The sequence below is a fragment of the Delphinus delphis genome, chromosome 6 (genome assembly GCF_949987515.2).
Source record: "Delphinus delphis chromosome 6, mDelDel1.2, whole genome shotgun sequence".
In the NCBI taxonomy this organism is placed as follows: Eukaryota; Metazoa; Chordata; class Mammalia; order Artiodactyla; family Delphinidae; genus Delphinus; species Delphinus delphis.
The window spans coordinates 36,237,281-36,258,605 of record NC_082688.1 but is presented as its reverse complement, the minus strand read 5'-3'; the positions used below and the strand labels follow the sequence as shown (position 1 = coordinate 36,258,605).

The following is a 21,325-nucleotide window of genomic DNA, read 5'->3' as shown; positions in this document are numbered from 1 at the left end:
TCCTTATTTTGTGGGAAACAGGAATTGACTGACCTTGCACTTTTTCCTTTCTGATTTGCTCCAACTAAAATTTAGTAGCTTGGATTAGATAGAGGATCCAAGTTTCTTTTAGATATTGTGGAATTAGAGTAAATGCAATCTATGTTCCTCCTCACTGATATCAAACTGGGGCATTCTGAGCCTGAATCGCCATAGATTGAGGTACATTTTTTTCTTGGCAAAGCTGGCTTTGTTTTGGTAATGGAGGCAAGGTTATTGTTCTCTGATTTAGCTGAAGTCCAGTAAGAACATATCCAAAAGCAGAAGGGGAGAAAAAGAACTAAAACATGTGGACACCATATTGCTTGCACTGACTACAGAAATGTCTATTATTACCAGGATTACGTTGGCACTGTCAGAAACCTACTTGGCACATGTTTGGAGAACTCTTCTTTATTAAAAGATAATAACTACCAAGAAGGCTGGATAATATAAAGCTTATTCTCATCTAAACCTGAAAGTACTGTGGTAGTGGGAAGAGGGAGGCTGCTTTAGAATCTCTTATTAAGCCCTACTAAGGGAGGGCTGTGGGGAAGGGATTCTAACACTGAAAGGGAGGCTAAGGCGGCAGCTGGTAAACACCTTTACTGTGTACCTGGTTGGGTACTGGCAGAGTGCTGGGTGTGGGCTGTAGGTCCTTCTATTAACCAGCCGCTATACTTTGTTTCCATGTGTAGACCAAGAATCAGAGGTCTGAAGGGAATGTGGGTTCCTTCCTAATTCTCTCCCTCTTTGTAGTGAGAAAACATCCATACTGATTCTGCAGCACATTTCCAAAATATAAGATGACATTCAGTATCCCTTGCTGTCACTATGTTCATTTTTTTTTCTTCAAATCTTTCTTATTCCTACATCTCCTGCCAGTTTGGGAGGCAAGAGATAGCCACATGAAAAAGGTTAAGAGCATGTGCACTGTATGTAAAGCAATCTCAGCTGGGATCCACCCCACCCTCTCCGTGTGGGTTCAGTTTCTTACTCTCTTCAGAATGCCCAATTTTCTGATTGGCAAGTTAATCTTTTAAATAGGTATGAATCCTGAAGGTGCTATAAGCAAATGTTTGATTTGGGAATTAACTGACAAACAAGGAACTTTGTTCTTGAATGTTAGCCAGGGAAGCTATATACGATGTTCACAGGAACTAAGTCTGATTTTTACGTATTTATGTATTGAATATAGCAACGAGTTACATTCCACTCTACAAAGAGTAACATATTTCTAATCATACTGTAGTTTATAAAGGCATGCAATGAAAACATTAAGAAGCCTTGGGATATCAAGAGTAACCTTCAATTAGTTGGAAACCAGATAACCTGGCATCTAGGTCTGTCCTGTCCAACATGGTAGCCACCATCCACATGTGGCTATTTGAGCATTTGAAATGTAGCTAAATTGAGATGTATTGTAAATACAATTTATACACTGGATTAAAAGACTTGGTACGAGAAAATACAAAGTTATCTCAATAATCTTTTATACTGACTACATATTGAAATATTTTGGGTATGCTAGGTTGAATATATTTTTTAAAAACTTTTTTATTTTTTAACATAGCCACTAAAATTTAAAAAATTATGTATGTGGCTAATTACACTTCTATTGGACATCCTTGTCTATACAGTTCATTAGTCTGAAGCACACAGGAGACTTGAAACATTTGATAGTGATCTGACCACAAACATTCAGAAGAATTTTATCCTGTGGTGCAAATCAGATCTCGTGATCTAGTAAAAGTTAACTGTAGCCAGTGATGTTTAATTGGCACATTTGAGGATTAGTATTATCAAAATGTAGTTAGAATAAGACTAAAAAGACTTGTAAAGGGGGGAAATAAACTGGCAAAGATGAAGTCCTGATGAAGGGTAGTTTAAGGACCTCTACTTATTGTTAGCAGAAAATCTGTGGAGTCCAGTGGCTTTCTAGGACAGCTCTCTTCCAGACAGTGGCTCAGGATCCAGGGATGCCATCAACATGGCAGAGGAAAAGAGAGCTAGCTTTTAAATGCTCCCCCATGGCCTAAGCTTATAGTCCTTTGGTCAAACCCAGCTGCACAGGCCTCGCTGCCTTATTGTAGGAAGGGGGATGGGAGAGAGTGCATAGGTACTGACTGGGCAGTAAATGCTTCTGCAGTAAGACAGTACAAGTTTTGAGTCATTCAAAGTCCAACACAAACACTCACTCTTTCAAGTATGCTGGGAAAATGAGGGAAACAATCAGGACTTAGTCCCTTTTCTGAATGCTTCTGTCAAGGGAGGACTGGAGCCAGGCTGAGGGTATCACCTTAAGCCAAAGGACTGCTTCCTGAAAGAGTGAGAATTGGGATCTATTAGCCTCATTTTTTTTTTTTGGTATTTTACTTCTACTTTCAGCATATATATAGACTGCTTTACTTTCTTCCTTTTTTAGTCAAAGGAAAGCAATTACACAAACATGTATGGAAAATGATAAGCAGAGGCTCCTCTTTCCATATTATATTGACAAGTCAGACATAGCTAATGTGAACAAATCTGCCCAATTATCTTTTTTTTTGGTTTCCATAGTTTATTTTTTTAAACATCTTTATTGGAGTATAATTGCTTTACAATGTGTGTTAGTTTCTGCTTTATAACAAAGTGAATCAGCTATACATATACATATATCCCTGTATCTCCTCCCTCTTGCATCTCCCCCAATTATCTTTTGTACTCTTATTTCCTACATCTTATAGTTGACATACACAGAAAGAAATCTAGCTGCCCACTTATGTAACCTTAATGTTCAATAAGCTTATACACCATGTGTATGCCTACACTCAAGCTATCTTCTTGGCCTTTGTAAAGATATAAATATGTACCATATGAGTTACAATGCAAGTTGCTTTTATGTTTCTAAGTTGTTTATACACAAACACAGAAACAAAAATCTGAATTACTGCCTAAAAGTTAAATCTGGCTGCTAGTAGCTCAAGAGCTCTATCTTCCTGTGAGAATCCCTCTCTACACCCCTCCCTCCAAACATACACAACCCCTACCCTTCCCTAACACAGTAACACCAAACACAACCGAATGTTTTAAGTGTACATCATACATTTATTACCAACAACCCTCTCAACTCCAAAATTGGGCACAGGGATTAAAAATAAAAATTCATTGCACTACTTAGTAAAGCATTACTAGTAACTTTCATAAAAAATGTACAAACTTTGTTAAAAATTTATCAAGCCTTCAAATGATTTGGTTACAGATATTTATAATACGTACATTTAAAACTATGTTAACTGATACAATGGAGTATGATTTGAGGAAATGACTCAGCAAATGATTCCAAAGATACACCCCTGTAAGCTTTCATAATCTGAAAGAAACAGCAAAATGAGGTAACCAAATGTACCAACAGGGGGAAAATAGCTTTCTAACAGGCCTAAAGATATCTGTGAAAAATATTCTCATAAGTGAGTTGGTAGATCTCTTTCAAAATGTTATAAGAGGCCCAAATATAAGAATCTTAACAAATCACATTTCAGAGAGTGTATAAAATCTAAATATGCTTTCACGTTTTCCAGATTTTGCTCAAAAAAATTCAGGACAGAAAATCCTAATGAGATCTTGATACCTGGAGGACTTGTTTTTTGTTTTGTTCTGTTTGGGGAAGAGGGGGAGCTAAAAACAAACAAACAAAGATGGTAATTCATGCATAGAAAAACAAAAAACACAGCAGAGTTAAGGTGGTAAAGCCAAAATTGTTTTAGGAGGAAAGAGGAAGAAGGCAACAAACCAACATCTGCCTGCTATCTGGTGTATCACCCAAGGTGTCAACAGCTGGGTATGAATCAACTGTTCTTTCTCTTCTGCTAGCCACAAAGTTGCTCACTGTGGCTAGTCTAGTCTAAGCTGGTTCAGAACACATGCATGTATGCTCCTAATATGCACTAACCACTTAATAAGCAAGTCTGCACACATCCTTAAGAGCCCCATGCAAAGAAGACATTCCCAAAGACAGATCAGTCACGAGAGTGCAACAATTCATTCAGGATTTTACCAAAATAGACCCTGCTGCCTCCTAAATTGCCAACAACCTCTCAAAATTTTAATGGAAAAGGGGTATTAAGAATTCGTCAGAGGGAGGGAGGAAAGAGCTACTTTTCCTAGTCATTAGTACAATGTGCCTTGTTAATTAGGTATCTATATAAATTAGAAAAAGTGCTTTACTTGCATGCTTCAATAAAATGGATACTGAGTGTAGTAGTGTTATGTTAGATCTGTACAGATATAAATTTTTTGCAGCTATATAAAAGTCTATGTATAAGATGGGCTTTTGCCATTTTAAACATGATTTCTTAATTAAAAAAAATAAAGATTAAACTATACGTGATTTGTAATGTAGCTGATTATTACGCCAATAATTTTGGTCTTTAACACACTTGATTCATCAGGAACAGGTGGAGGATATTCTAATGATTTAAAAGTAACGTGCATTTTACCACTGTTTAGATGTATTTCTGATGCACTGACAAATACAGGGGCAAACAGAAGGTACACAAAATCCTACTTGTATGACTAAATAGAGGCAACAGTGTCTGGAAAAGGGCAAAATTGTGCTTCTGTGTGAATTGACTTTACTGAACTCTAAGCTGTGATGAGCTTATAGAGTCTTCAAGGGAAGGCAAGTAGCACGGCAGTAACAAGTAGTTAACACTGAGTAGAAACGGACACAGAGCCAACTGAAAGCTGAGTGAGGCTGGCAGCAAGTCATTACAGTCCCGACTGGAGTTATGCAGCTTGTGCTACTGCAAACAGAGCAAGGACATCAACTGCAGGAAGAGGCAATGTTGAGCACACTAGAAGAATGAGAGAGGAATCCAAACATTGCTGGAAAAATGATTTTAAACAATCTGAATTATGCTCAATGAACCTGTTAAAAAAACCCACACAGCTATGTATTATTTTCAGATCAACTAAATGAAGGTCAATTCCTGTTTTACAGCATTATTTTTTATACAAAAATCAAATCTTCATTTATACTGCAAGTATTCTGGACACCTGTTAAATTAATCTTTTTCTCATTCAAACAAAAATTAAAAAGAAAAGCAATAAAACATCAAAGCACATCAGGTCTAAAGAACTTGAGCTGTCACAGCACTTGATCTATCCTGGAAATGAGGATTTCGATGAGAAGCACATTTACTGAGGGGAAAAGAACTAGACAACTTTCAGAACTGGAGCTTGGCAGGACAGAAATATAGTTTTCTGAAAACAATTTAGTTGCCTATGGGAGCTTGAACAAAGAAGTCAAGCTGAGTTAACAGATTTTGTTCTGGTGGAAGTAGAGGAGGTGAGACTTCATGGGACCAGTGGTATTTCTTAGAAATATATTACTCAAATATCTTCAGAATAGACTACAAATCTAAACATTAAAAAAAAAAAATCACAAGTACTTCCGGTAAGAAGCTTACTGGTAAGAAGCTTACTGGAAAGGTAAAGGGAAAACAAGAGAGTATCAACATTCAAATCATTGATTGAAATGCTAATATTGCTAATTGATGATGTATGATATTGCACCTTCTTTTTGGAAACAGCAAGTTGGAGATTTAAAAATTTCTTTTTCACAACAGAATGAAACTATCAGGTTCATGGAGTGAGAATCTGTTACACTTTTTTCCTTAAGTGACCCACGTGGGATCACCAACGAAGAGAAGGTGACAGCTGCCTGAAGCAAAGGAAGAAGGCTTTTCTCATTCCATTCATTGGGAGGGAAGGGGATGGAGTATTCAATGCTTATAATTGATGCACCCTTATCAATCAGTGTGCAACAGCAAACACAAGGGAAAAAACCAGTGTACAGTACTAGTGCTGTTTAAATAACACACCAGATTATACATTGCAGCATAATTAAAACTACACACACATTCTTGGTACATGCTGGTATACAGGATCTCATACACACTTGAGCTACCATGCCCTCACACAAGTAGTTTCACACATTCTCTCTCACACACACACAGTTACATTTATCACCAACAGTCATACGCTGCATTCATTTCCACTCACAGTTTCTGAAGGCTCTATATAAGGTAGATTGCTATATCATCTGGAGCTACCACTTTTTATAAAAGCACATGCTAAAAGATCACGTCCACTGTAATCTTGCAGCAACACTCGGAATGATCACACGAAAACCAGGGAATGTTAGTGCACACACAAAATTAAGCTAAAGAAAAAGTCTTTGGAGTTCCAATCACACGGTTAGTATAACAATCCCATAATTGTGAAGACTAATTGTAAGCTTTTATAGTTGATTAAGTCACACAGTGCAAAGAAAGGTCCATTGACCCTTTTGGTAAAGGGAGGGCTGGAAGCCACACAGATTAAGTTCAATGGATAGTCCATATATACATGTGATAAGGAACACCCAAATTAAATTTGTGCTCTTAAGTTGGTCATTCTGAATCCCGATGCACTTCTGAAGCATCAGCTCGGCAGATTGGGCAAGTACGATTTGCCTGAAACACAGAAGAGAAAACTTGTTTGAATTTTGACTTATACGGTGAAACATATTAAAAGCAATAGAACTATTTTTACTTTCCACATAGTTTTTACATTCTTTGTTTCTTTAAGAAGGTACAAAGCAATCATTTAATCTTTCAAAATATACTCCACAAACCTCAAAAACAATAGCCTATGAATAATTTTTTAATAGGTCCGTTTCAACATACAGACAAAACTACCCATCACCAGTTTAGACAAATTTAATAACTGGCTTAAAACTCCATCTCAACAAATGGCACTACCATTGGCTGTGCTGCTAAAATCAGAAACATTAAGCAACACCTGCTCTCTTACGTTCTACGAAGCATTTTTCATCAAATACTCTCATTTTTACATTATGATAGCTCTCAAATCAAGTACTCTTCTTTTCATCCAACTTCTACTGTTTCTTCTCCATCTGGCCCAGAACATCCTTATTTCATCTCTCTGTCTCTCAGAAATTATCTCTATTCCATTCTCCAAACTGTGGCCGTGATCTTTCTAAAACATATCCTCTCACATGTTTTCAGGATCAAGTCCAAACTCCCGCACACTTCACAGTGACTTTGCAATAAGCTGGCTCCTGGTTTTACCTCTGAACCCCTCTCTTCTCTTGCCTCTCTCCCTCACACTCTAGCCATCAGCCACATGGAACCCGTGATTTTCTGGTCATTCTCTGTTCTCACATGTCAGGGCTATGCATATATAATAACCTCATTTTTCTAAAAAGTCTAGACTCTTTGCCTTCAGGATTCAGTTTGGACTAAACTGGGTACCCTTAATCTGTGCTCACACAAGAGGACTGATTCTATTTTATTTTAACTCATCTGTCTTCCTCACCAACCGTGAAGTTATCTAAGCCAGTATTATCATCTCCTACTCAGAATAATCTAAAACAAACCATTAAGTTTATTAAATTATTTTACTTCATCACATTTTTATCCTACTATTATAAAAAATAGAAAATAAGAAGTCCCTGAAATAATTTCACCTGGCATACTATTAGAATTTGTGTCTCTGGACTCCCCCCGACCCATATACACAAAGGAGAAAATGGTCAGAATTATGTAAAAGCACTAGAGGTTTATTTCTCATGTAAATCTCTGACAAAGAACCTCCAGTGAGGTCCCCTCTAAACTCTTAGAAGAAAGTTAGGACATATTGATTATCAAGGACAGAAAACCCATTTTCAGATTTTGCTCAATCACTCCCACACTGATGATTGTAGTTCATTTCTACTGGTCTTTCTCTTAATTTGCAGAAATCATACTGAAAGCTGTGTTTCAATTTTGTCTCCTTAATCACCCTCCACCAAACCATGGACTTACTCTACATGAAACTATGATGCATAAGAAAGAAAATGCGATGTCATTCTCTTCAGATACCATCATTTTACCTTAAGCCATTTGTCGACACACTTGGCATGGAACTCGTGGTTACAGGGTAAAACTCTAAGTAGCTGCCTTGACTCAAAATCACACATGCATACTACACACCTAAAATAAAGCAAAAAGATTGTTTAACCATAAAACCAAGTGGGGTTTCTATTTTGTTACAACTATCGAAGCCTACACAAAACCACTTACTGTCTCACTTATCAAAATATTTAAATTTTAAAACAAAATAATCTATCAATACCTCGAAAAAAGCATGATATTAAGAAATTTAGTAGGAGTGCTTTGCTTTACTGAGTGAGAGATCATCAAGAAAATTTCCGGCTTAACATCCAAGACAACCTTAATACTGAAGATACTATTATATTCAACAAATGGGGTTGGAACAGCTGGATACCCATATGCAAAAGAATGAAGTTGGACCCCTACCTCACACAATATACGAAAATTAACTAAAAAATGAAAAGCCTAAATGTAAAAGCTAAATACAATTAAACTTTTAGAAGGAAACACAGGAGTAAATCTTCATGACCTTGGAATAGGCAATGGTTTCTTAGAGATAGTATCAAAAGCACAAGAAACAACAACCAGAAAACACAGATAAACTGAACTTCATCCATTAAAAAAAAAAGTGCTTCTAAAGATGCCAATCTATAAAGTGAAAAGACAACTAACTCACAGAATGGAAGATATTTTTGAAAATCATAAATCTTATAAGGATTTATATGTATAATATGCAAATAACTTCTACAACTCAATAAAGACAACCCAATTAAAAAATGGACAAAGAATGTGAATACACATTTCTCTAAAGATATATAAATGGCCAATAAGTATAGTAAAAGAGCTCAACATCACTAGCCACCTGGGAAATGGAAATCAAATCAGTGAGATACCACTTCACTCCCACTAGGATGGCTAGAATCAAAAGACAGACAATAACAAGCGTTGGTGAGGATGTGGAGAAACTGAAAACTTCTATACACTGCTGGTGGGAATGTAAAATGGTATAGCCAATTAGGAATGAAGTGATACAGTAGGGGGCTGAGCCAGGGTTTAGAGGGTTGGGGAGAAATGGGGAGTGGTTACTAATAGATGAGGTTTCTATTGCGGGTGATGAAAATGGTGTAAACTTGATTGTGATGATGCAAATCAAAATCAGAGTTGCAAAATTCTATGAATATACTAAAACCCATTGGATTATACACTTTAAATGTGAATTGTATCTAGCAGAGTTGCTATTAAAAAAGATACTATAATAAGGAGAATCTTCAGGTAAAACCCTCAAATTTTACAGGTATGAAACTTCAATCTAATATAATTCTAGTGTTTGAATTAAAAACCATAAGATTTCTAGGCCACCTAAAAATCCAGAACAGCACTGTCCAACAGAACTTTCTCAGGTGATAGAAATGTTCTACATCTACATCTCCTGATATAGCATCACTAGCTAGTGCAACTAAAAATTTTAACTTTTATTTTATTTAATTTAAATAGCCCCATGTGACTAGCAACTATCTTACTGGACAGCATAGGCCTGGAGTATGAAATAGTCACTACTTATCTTTATCAGGTTATCTTTGACTTCCAAGCTTTTATTTCACAAAAGGTGGAAAATGAAATTTAACACAGAATGACGTCAGGAAAATATACTTACAAAGTCTGTTCTGACTGGTGGTTGTTAGGATTGAACCGGTAAGAAGGAAGTTGTTCAATGTCTGCTTTAGTCAGTCCTCGAGGCTTGGCCTCTCCCAGTCGCTCTGCTAGGTTTAACAGGGCCTGCAGAGGGAAAGAGAGACATAGCTGCATTTTTCTTTAAATTTTATATTCCAATATATATATATTTTAAACTACCTTTATTATGGAAAAATTTTAAATACATACAGAAGTAGAGAAATAGTATAAAGAAACTACTTCCATATGCTCATTACCCAGGCTCAACAATTCACAGCTAATTTATTTCATCTTTTACTGTCCACTCCTAAACCCCAGATTATTTTGAAAGAAAACTAAAACATGGTATTTCATTGGTGAAATAGTTCTGTTTGTTATCTTTAAGACAGTCTGTCAACCTCAGCATTTTGGACATTTGGGGCTGGATAAAATTTTGTGGGACGTTTTTCTGTGCACTGTAGGATGTTTAGCAGTAACCCTGGCCTCTACAAAAATATCTCCAGATGTTGCTAAATAGCCTCTAAGGGATAAAATTGTCCCCAGGTTGAGAACCACCACCAATCTAAAAACTAAAACACTTTTTAAAAGAATATAACCACACTAACATCATTACACCCCCAGAATTAGTAATTCCTTAATGTCAAATACCTCTGATTGTTTCAATTATTTTCAAAACACTTTTTGAAATAGTTTGTTCAAATTAGGATCCAAATAAATCCATGTTACCACTGCTTGACATCTCAAGTATTTTTTTTTTACTCTTTTATTTGTTAAAGAAACCAGGTTAATGGCCTATAGAAATTCGTAGTCTGAATTTTGCTGACTGAACCTCCCCATCCCTGACTCATGTGGTTTAATAACGTGCCTTCCTTGTCCCCTGTACTTACTATAAATTGGAAGATTTTACTATTTCCATCGTAAGGCTCAGAACGTCTAGTTGTTATGTTAGTTAGCACTGATGGAACACTGCCTATATCCATTAGTTCATTAAAGATGGCAAAACGGTAGTATTCTATCACTCTTTTTTCATTAGATGAAATACTTCTACACTGATCAGTTGCCTCATATTAAACTATACTCAGTAGTTTAATTTATATAAAATAGGCAGGATAAGGCCAATGAGTTTTTCTTTTATTTTTTGAAGTATCACTTATGAATTCATGGTTTTTAACACAGTTGATATGTTTCAACACATTGCAGCTATTATGCTTGATTTTACACTAGTACCTCCTTTCTCCCAGTTTTCAATGGCTCTAATTGCTTATTTGCTTTATCCTACAATCAGGCAGCCATGTGCATGCTGCTTCCCCTCTTTTTTATTTTTTTAAGGCTGCCACAGGGTTAAGAGGATAGGTAACAAAGAAATAATGATGGACAATGAGAGGAATAAATTTAATTTCCCATAGTATCAATAATCAATGCTGTGATAACTGTGTTTTAACATGATGCTGCTGCAACACTGCTTTTGGTGCAGCTTTATTTGGAGAATTGTGTCTTCTAAATAAATTGCTCCCCCTTCCCCATGCATGTCCCTAAGTAGATGGTAATTTGTTAAATTTAATTGATGCTGATTACAATTAGCTATAAAGTTTATGATAGAGGTGATATATCTTTTACACCTATATTTTATATTCTATAGGTCAAGTAATATAATTTATGACCATTATTTTAAACCCTTATTGGATGGAGAATGTAATGATAATTGAGCCCTCAACAAACCTACATGATCTGAAAGCAAGACAACTGAAGGCAGGACATGATTAGTATGTATTGTTTTGTAAGACCTATGAGAGCAAAAAGGAGGGAGAGACTCACATAGACCTGGGAATGGGCTAGAAATGCCTTTCACAGAGGTAGCAGGTTTTTAACTGGTTCTTGAAAGATGGCCATGTGCAGGAAGGGGGAAAAGTTCTTAAGCAGAAGAATCAAGGGGAATAAAGGCACTGAAGCAAGGATGTATAGGGCAGACTCAAAAAGTGGTGAGTACTCTGGACTAGGGTGTGTTGTAGGCATGTATACTATGAGACAAAACCAGAAAAGTAAACAAGACTATTGACTGGATTAAAGTATGACTTTGCAGAAGATTAAACATAGTCAACCCAAAATACAATTTAGAAAGGGACTCCTGGGACTTCCCTAGCAGTCCAGTGGTTAAGACTCCACGCTTCCACCGCAGGGGCGCAGGTTTGATCCCTGGTCAGGGAACTAAGATCCTGCTGCCACATGGCGGGGCCAAAAGATAAAAATTAAAATTAAAATTAAAAAAAAACAAGAAAGGGACTCCAATGCCAAACACAAAATATTTTTCTTATACTAGGATGGTATGTATCACTGTTTTTTCACTGATATGTATATGATTTAACAAAGAGCTGTCCTTTTCAGCAACATGACTTATGACTTAATTTTAATACAGAATGCCTAAAGGATAACCAACTCCTTTTCTTACTACTCTGTACAAAACTAGCATAAACAGTGTAGAAACAGGAAATTATTATAGCCCCTTTCTCAAGAAATCTGAGAATGCAATCCAAAGGACACTGCATTGTGACTGTATGCAGAAAGTAACATAATGGCATTTTAAAAATTACAAAAGGACATAGATAGCATTTGGCCTGATCTCTTCCACATGCAAAAAAAAAAGGTGCTGCAAGACTGTGTTTGCATATGTGTCTTTCCTCCCTGTTCCCAGGTTCATTTCACCTAAAAATATGAACAAAAAAACCCTGTTCCAGTATTCATACTGCATAAATAGAGACTCATAAATAGAGTGAGGCTGGGGTAAGGCAGTACAAAAACAGTCACATAGCCACTCACATTCAACATTTCCAAATCCAAATGTGCCTTCCAACCCTTAACTGTCTGTCCTATTCCTAACCTCAAATAATATGACAATGTCAACACTGTCTATTTGCCCCATCATCTTTGAGTTTGCCTTCTGCACTAGCTATTGTAGTCCTTTTGCAAAGCATCTTCTCTTGCGACCTTCCCACTTATAACCCTGACACTACCACAAACCATTCAATGATCAAATCCTGTTGATTCCAGTGTTAAAATGTCTTTCAAGATGTACTCTTTTCTATTTGCAGTTCCCATAGTTCAGAACTGGCATGGTTTCAGAACATCCACTCATAATTCACCATTTTCTTTTACATTCTTTCACAGGAATTGTATGTAATTCTAATAGAGCACCAAAGTCTATTTTGTTATCATAACTGTGTGGTACATGCTGAAATATCTTTAAGGATGAACAGTATTTTTGACACATTTGTATCTTTTTTTTCTTTTTTTTTTTTGTGATACGTAGGCCTCTCATTCCTGCAGCCTCTTCCGCCACGGAGCACAGGCTCCGGACGCGCAGGCTCAGCGGCCATGGCTCACAGGTCCAGCCGCTCCGCGTCATGTGGGATCTTCCCGGACCGGGGCACGAACCCGTGTCCCTCGCATCGGCAGGCGGACCCCCAACCAACTGCACCACCAGGGAAGCCCACATCTGTATCTTGAAATATACAATGGATTTACCTAATAAATGTTTAATTACATCAATGAGTTGAGTAGCACAATATTTTTATGCGTACAAAATTCCCCAAATTAATTCACATTTCACCTACTAACCTCGTAATTTTCTACTTCTCCATCTTCCACATCCAATTCAAAGCTGAAAGTTGGGCCCACTGCAGGTGGCACTGGAAGCATTGATCTGCAATGAAAATAAGCAACACAAGCATTGATAATGCATTAATACATTATTTCAATGAACAGGATGAGAAGAACAAGGCCAGTGCTAAATGGATAAAGAATGGTCAGTGTTGATCAGTGACAACCTTTTAAAGAAACTGACTTCACTAGTAATAAACAATTAAAAACTGACATTAAAAAAATACCATTCACAACAGCATAAAAAAACATGAAACACTATTGATGAATTTAACTAAACATGTGCAAGACCTGTATAATATAAACTGTAAAAATACTGCTAGGATAAATTTTAAAAGATGAATAGAGAAATATACCATATAAGTAGGCCAGAAGACTCAATACTGTTAAAGATGTCAATTCTCTTCCAAAACTCACCTACAGATTTCATGTAATCCCTACCACAATGCCAACTTTTTAAAAGTAGAAACTGATTGCTGATTTTAAAATTTATATGGACATGAAAAAGACTTTAAATAAAATCAGTTTAAGAATGAAGTTGGGAGATTTATACCATCTGATTTTAAGACTTACAATAAAGCTACAATTATCAAAATAGTATGATACAGGCACATGGCCCTCTGGTATAAAGACAACATTCCCCAGCCTTCCTAGAAGGTAGTTACAGACATGAGACTAAATTCTGGCCAATGGGGCGTAGGCAGGAGTCATACATGCAATTTCTAGGAAGTATCCTTGAGAGGAGGCAGGTAGGCAGAGAGATCCATCTTCATTTTTGCTAGCTGGAATGTGGATGTAATGGCTAGAGCCTGAGGAGTCATCTTATATCATGCAGAGGAAGCCATAAAATTCTGAAGATAGTAGAATCATTCCTCAGGGTTATGGAGCTAACAAACCATGTTTGAACTGCCTACTTCTAGACTTTATTACATGAGAAAGAAATAAAGAATTGTCATATTTAAGCTATGGGTGTTTCTGTTACAAACTTAATCCTAGAAGAGTATTTCTAAGGCACAAAAATACAACTTCCTTCTCCCTCTTCCTCTGAGAGAAGTAGCATCATCAAATGCTCGATAACCAAAAGAAGGTGGCAAGTGATGCCAGCCGTAAAAGAGGCAAAAAATTTAAACTTCTCTATCTTTTGATTCGTTAAACCTATCTTCTGGCTCACAAATTTCTCCCCCACGCCCCCCAACTTCTACCTTGTCCTTGCTCTTTCTTTCACCCTTAAATGGTCCCCCCGACCCCAACCTCTTAACAATTGAAAGAGGGGGGGACCTCTTAATATTGTTAAATAAAAACAAATATCTAACACACTCTAAATTAAATATATACCACACAGAAATGTTCATAAAGGAAAGAGAATCTCAAGGATGTCAAAATTCAGAACTCATTAAAATAAAAAAGACAGAACTTACAACACATATGGCAGTAAGCTGGGATGATAAGGGGGAGGTGGTATTGGCTGCTGGGATCGATATCTACTACGTCCTGTGAGCCTCCGAGGCATAAATGGAGGGTAAGACTGTGGAGAAAAAAATGGTAAAACAATTTTAAATCATTCTACGTTCACAACTTTTTAAGCTGTCGAATAAAGTCTCTTTTTAAAAACCTAGGAAGTTTACTGTTCAAGTGGTATTTAGTATTTCTTAAATGTTAACACAGATGCGACAGCTTGTTTAAAACGTACACTTAGGTGTACTTCTAAATATAATTTTCCAACTGACTGCAAGAATACATTTAAAATTCTAAACATGTAGAGTTATACTGAAACAGAACTCGAGGGGCTTCCCTGGTTGTCCAGTGGTCAAGACTCCGCGCTCCCAATGCAGGGGGCCCGGGTTCCATCCCTTGTCAGGGAACTAGATCCCACATGCCACAACTAAAGATCCCGCATGCTGCAACTAAGACCTGGTGCAGCCAAATAAATAAATAAATATTAAAAAAAAAAAAAGAAAAGAAACAGAACTCAAAACAAGTAATCAAGTAATAAATTAATAACAATGAATGAAAACTTACTACTCCAAAGGAAACCTCCTGATGCAAAGGATCATGTGTTAAGAACTGCAAAGGAGCTGATGGAGGCAATGTTGGGGGATGGGCTGATGGCGGGTAAGTAAAACCTCCTACAGGAAGATGTTCTCCTAAGAGTTCCACTTCGTTTTCTATCCTTTGCAGAGGCTGAGGGGTGGGAAAAAGCAAACTAATATACTTCCAATATTTAAACAGATTGTGCTTTATAGTAACAAAAATCAAAAACCCCAAAATACATCTTTAAGGTCATGCATTTCTTGATGTTTACATCAATCTAAATTCATACATGTGGACATACAGCCTATAGTAAAATCTTACTGCCTTTACCTGAATTTCAGTAAGAAAATCTCTCAAACATGTTATTAAATATTTCTTTCACTATTTGAACGTTCTTTAAAAATGACAGAAGGAAAGACAAAAAGTCATGTAGTAAGCCAATTATATGAAAGTTAATATTACTTTTTTAGTCATGGCACACTGACCTACATCAGGTTTTCAGAAACAACCTTTAACAGATGAAATCAAACAGTACATATTGTAAATGAGAACTAAATAAGGCTAAATGGAATAGAACACAGCAGGCTGTACACTATAGTAGAAAGTTTACAGGGTTTGGCATTAGACAAACTCTTGGTACTGCAACTAATGAGCCATGTGGCTTATATATAAATTACTTATAATCTGAACCTCAATACTATCATCTACAGAACTGATATGTTCACAGCCTACTTAAAAAGTGTGTTGTGAACACTGAGACAATGCTCAAAAAGCACACAGTGCTATGCAAAGCACATTTGCTACAGATTTGCTTATTCTGGATATTTCATATATATGGAATCATATACTATGTGGCCCTTGTATCTGGCTCCTTTCACTTAGCAGAATGTTTTCAAGGTTTATCCATCTTGTGTTTGTGTAGTTTGTGTATTAGTACTTCATTCCTTTTTATAGTTGAATAATAATCAACTGTAGATATGCCATGCTTTATCCATTCATCAGTTAATGGACTTCTGGACTGTTTCCACTTTTTGGCTATTAGGACATTTTGGGGATAATATTTTCATTTTGATTCTCTTGGGAACATACATTCTTAAATGTTAGTCTAACTTCTTTCCACAGTTAGAAAATGGCAACACAGTATTCAAATACAAGTAACTGCTAACACTTTACTTTGGAAGCTTATGTACGCTTGATTGAGGAAGTTTATGTATGCTTGTATGATGACTAAATTTAGTTTTAACCTTGAATTCCCAGGTACGGGAAAAGCTTCCTAAGGAACATCCTGGCATGAATCCTATCCTGATTCTAATAAAAGATTTTTTGGTAGGAATAACTTTAACTTTTCAGATTAGCCAGGTAACCTCACCTCTCACCTCTGCCTGAGACCGAGCATGGGGCATAAATCCTAAGTAAAGGATGGTCAGGCTCTGCTAGAGTAACCGTCAAGCTCCTTTCACAGGGCCAACCATTTCCACTCCAGTTCCACTCTAACCATTTCTATATGTTCTTTCCCCTATTCTCCCTTAATGCCTGATGGTTCAGATGGTTCAACTTGGCCTGTCCAAAAAAACAATGGGGTCTTCTTCCTGTGTCTTTCCTTCCACTGATACAGTGCTTACCTCTTCCAGCCCGGTGAAATAATATGCCTCTCAGCTACATTCCATCCCCAGGACAGAGTTAACTATATTAATAGACTATCTCATATACTTTTCATCAAAACACAGTAGAAAACCAGCCTTTGGAAAAAACAGTTGAGGTTCAAAGGATTAATTTACTTGCCTAAATGAATATAAATATTATTCTAACGAGTATAAATAATTCTATAATATTTTCATTTTCCATTTTAGAAACACATGAAAGGAAAAACCAGACTGTATTTTTTTTACATTTACTTCCCAAAGGACTGCAGATACGAAAGAATAAATTTGATTAGATAAGTGACATATAAAATAACTAGAAAAACTTAAGAAGCCAAGATAATTCTAGATAAATTATATCTATATATATTTGTATCAGTGGGGATTCCTTAATTCTTTTAAGAACCACAGAAGTGCCTAAGTTATAATTTTTAAATGGTAACAACTTACATCTACTGAATTAATCTGTCTTTTAGGTCTAAACATTCTGTGAAAGTTAAGGATATAAGTAAGAGTAGAGATACCTACCGATCGTGACTGCTGTGTTTGAAAAGGGACAAACTGGCCTGGAGGTGGCAAATGAGGAGGATGATGGGGAGAAAGGTGAGGAGGATGTAAAAGAAATGGATCGCTAGAAATAAGGGGTGGAAACGCAGCGTATGGTACTGGTAAGTGCTGAACTGAACATGCTTGAAGCATCTGTAAGAGAAACCATTATTTTTTGTTAAAAGTATTAGAATATATAATTAATTTTAAAAAACCTATACAGTGAGATTAAAATGTTACTGCCATATCCCTCCCAAAAATCATACCAAAACGTTTTAATAACCTATATTAACAATGAAATACTAGTGTATTTTGCATCTGTTAGTAAAATAATGGTAACTAGTAATTATTCTGGATCTTATATAGTTCTTATAAACCAGTCAAAACACGTACCTTTTACTTAAGCTTTTGTAACACCTATGAAATGGAGGGAAAGTGCTGCACAGAAGAGGAATCTCTTTCCACTTGGTTTAAAATACAGCAGATACTACTACTTTCCAAGAAGCTCTCCTTTTCAATCTTGTAGATTTTATTTCTAAGAGCCAACTCACAACTAAATGCTTTATGGTCTCTCAATATTTTAGTCTGCTAATTTAGAACACTGGTTCTATAATCTATTACTGAGAAACCAAGCATGGGTAAATTAATCTGTTAAATTGGTGTTGGTATTTGTATGTATGTGTTTGTTTTAATCTCAAATTCAAACACGGATATTAGGATTATATTAAGATTTAGCAAAGTGATTTACTTTGAAGACATTATTGACCTTCGACAAGTCATTTAAATCCTCTGGTTTTCAGCAACCTCATTTTTGAAATAAGGAGGATAGACTGGGGGCTGGTAAAGGATAAAGCATAGCTTGTAAGAGGCAGAAAGAAGTGAGCGTGAACCCCTGTTTTCTCAAGCTAATTTTTCTTTATGATATTAAGCAAGTCATTTTCAGTTTCATCAGGCTTCCTATAGTGAGGAATAAGTAAGACCAAGTATTCAAAGTGCCTGTTAAAACCCAGTAAGTGCTGAGACTATTAATGTTGATCACTAAAGTCTCTGAGACTTTATTACTAACCAGTCCAATATCCTATGTTAAAACCCCAAGCCCAGTCTTTATCAAGGTTTAATTATAAAGTGCTGATATGTGAGGAACATGCTTTGACCTTCAAAGGATATTAAAATATGTGTAATTTAATTAATGTAAAAACGTTATCAAGTTTTAAAGCTGATTTTATTAAACTGTTACTGTACAGGTGCTATTGAAATTTCTGTTGCAATAAAATTGCCTTTTTTACTTGAAACTGAAAAGGTACAAGTCTCTCAGGTTTTGCTTATATAACACATTTAGCCACTCTAAAGAAGGACTGCACAGACTTACTGGAGGAGGCACACTACAGACAGGGAGGTGCTGTCCACTGAAAACCACAGAGCATCCTGGGACCTGTTGTGTACTGCAAGCAGGGATGTGCTGGCCTGTGCAGAGGGGAATCCCATGTGGTGCCACTGTTGTTACTGTGTAAGAAACAGGAACGGTGCCCTGATGGAGCTATTAGGAAAGAAAAACAGAACATTAGAAGTTTTAACTGTTTGGATAAAACATCAACTATTAAAAATTAAGATCTGGGCATTTATTGATTCTCCTCTTCGCTGCACATATTTTCACAATGTACTACAGTTTCAACCAAAATATTCTTATCAAAAGAAAAGAAAGGTGACTGTTTCAAGAGTACTATATGATACCCAGTGACCTGGGTCTAAAGTCTTCCCTCAAAAAGACTTAAAAAGTCCAGGAGAATAATGAATTGCTATATTAACTCTTCTAGCCTGCTCTTAAGAGCAGAAAATTTTTCTAAAGAGGACATTTGGAAAAATGAAACATATCTTCTAATGACCTGGTGACATTCAACAGAAAAAAAAACTTTGTTTAATTGCAACTAGTGAAACAATGTAAAGTATTGATAGCATTTTTAAAAAGTTAAATAATTTCCTTCTCTCCTGGCCAGTTTTATTCCCACCCTACCTATCTGGAAGAAATCAATATTAATAATGTGTTCTCCCACATCATTCTCCATGAGTATATAAACATATGCTAGCATGATTATCCATGAACTATTGTCATGTTTGGTTTTGTTCTTAACAGAAATGAGATATTACCCTGCAACTTACTTTTTTCAATTAGTATTGTAGATATCTCTTCAAGGAAATTAAAAGCAATTCATTCTTTCTGACACTAACAAGATATTTCAAGTACACTCATCACTTTAACACAGTCCTATCATTTATATACTAGTGGACATTCAAGTTGTATTCACTCTTTTTACCAATTCAAATACAACCATAAAAAATGTCACTGAACATATATCCTTACATATTAGTTTCATTTATTTCATAGGGGTGACTGGGTAAAGGGGTGAATGTATTTTAAACTTTAGCAAAAGTCTGGATGGATTAAGTCACAATCCCAACAGTAACAATAGGACTCCCAGCATCTCCATTCCAGGTAGATGTATTTGCATTACAAGCATGCTTACCTACTAGAAGAATGGGGGAGGTGAAAAAAAACAGTATCACAACCGGCTTGCTTTAAATTTGCATTTCTCTGATTAGAAAGGTTCAACATCTTTTAATATGTTTATTAACCATTACATATTTATGTAAATAATCTATAGCCTTTGCTCACTGCCCACTTTCTACAAGGTTGTCCATTAACATTATAGTTTGGCTTTCTAATTAGAGATACGTGGAACAAAAATATTTTCCCAGTTCATGTTTTATCTTCTGTTAAACCCTTTATTTAATGGTAAATAAACCCTCCCTTTTCCTCTAAACTGAAATACATCTTTTTTCCATCAATAACTTCCCAAACATACCTGGATCTATTTCCTGCCAAATTTGTGCTGTATCAATTCTAGTATCTTACTAGAAAAGTTAGTAGCTAGTAAGACAAATTCTTCTCATTACCATACTTTCTTTTCATTTTATTTTTGGGCCATTTTCACACATTTATTCTTATGTAAATAACCTTAAGTAATTTTATCCAGTTTCAAAACCCACTGGAATCCTAATTTATATTAATTGTATTAAATGTTATTTTACAAAGGACATAATTTTATATTACAGCTTTTCATTGGAATACATGTCATTACATGTTCACTACTACAGTACTGTACCTTCAAGAAATTAGTTTTCTTCATAAAGATTATATTATTCTTATTAAATTTATTCCTCAAAATTCTTTTGTAAGTTTGCAGACTTTGTTATATTGCTGATAGATTATTTTTCTCTATTTCCATGTCAAACTGCCTTTTTTCTTCTTTCTTTTTCTTTTTTGGCCATACCACATGGCATGTGGGATCTTAGTCCCCCAACCAGGGATCAAACACTTGCCCCCTGCAGTGGAAGCTCAGAGTCTTAACCACTGGATCGCCAGGGAAGTCCCCACGTCAAATTGGTTAAGTGCTAGTAATGAGAAAAGTTACTAATTTTATGTTTCTCGAATCTAACAACGTTATCCAATTTTTTAATTCTAGTACTTTTAAAAATTACAATCTCCTTTTCTATGTATACAACTATATTTGCTAAGACTCAACACAATTATTACTCTTGTCTTTCTGCGTTACTAATGAAGAACCTTCAAAAATGATGCTCACAGGCACCTATCTTAGATCTGATTTTAATGGATATGTATACAAAATCTTTAATGTTCTGGATTCTACTCCCTTCTCAGAAATAGTATTGAGAATATTTTCTTCCAGACAGTGGCTTGCTTTTTCACCTTTAAAATACTGGCTTTTGGATGAGCAGAAATTTTTTATTTTAATGAAATCCAGTATGTTGGTGTTTTACCAAGCAGCT

General features: G+C 35.9%; 1 protein-coding gene across 5 annotated transcripts in view; it reads right to left on the bottom strand.

Annotated features, from left to right (window-relative positions):
- Nucleotides 1–3,655: 3,655 nt before the first annotated feature.
- The window catches only part of RNF38 (ring finger protein 38), a 123,131-nt gene continuing 105,461 nt past the window's right edge, over nucleotides 3,656–21,325 (bottom strand). For all 5 annotated transcript variants that reach the window (XM_060014514.1, XM_060014515.1, XM_060014516.1 and 2 more), the window contains 8 exons: nucleotides 18,849–19,016; nucleotides 17,462–17,632; nucleotides 15,282–15,443; nucleotides 14,681–14,787; nucleotides 13,221–13,305; nucleotides 9,592–9,713; nucleotides 7,937–8,036; nucleotides 3,656–6,515 (listed from right to left, as the gene is read on the bottom strand). In XM_060014514.1, coding sequence (XP_059870497.1) covers nucleotides 6,453–6,515; nucleotides 7,937–8,036; nucleotides 9,592–9,713; nucleotides 13,221–13,305; nucleotides 14,681–14,787; nucleotides 15,282–15,443; nucleotides 17,462–17,632; nucleotides 18,849–19,016 — 978 coding nt within the window. In that variant the 3' untranslated portion in view covers nucleotides 3,656–6,452. The remainder of the gene's footprint in view (nucleotides 6,516–7,936; nucleotides 8,037–9,591; nucleotides 9,714–13,220; nucleotides 13,306–14,680; nucleotides 14,788–15,281; nucleotides 15,444–17,461; nucleotides 17,633–18,848; nucleotides 19,017–21,325) is intronic.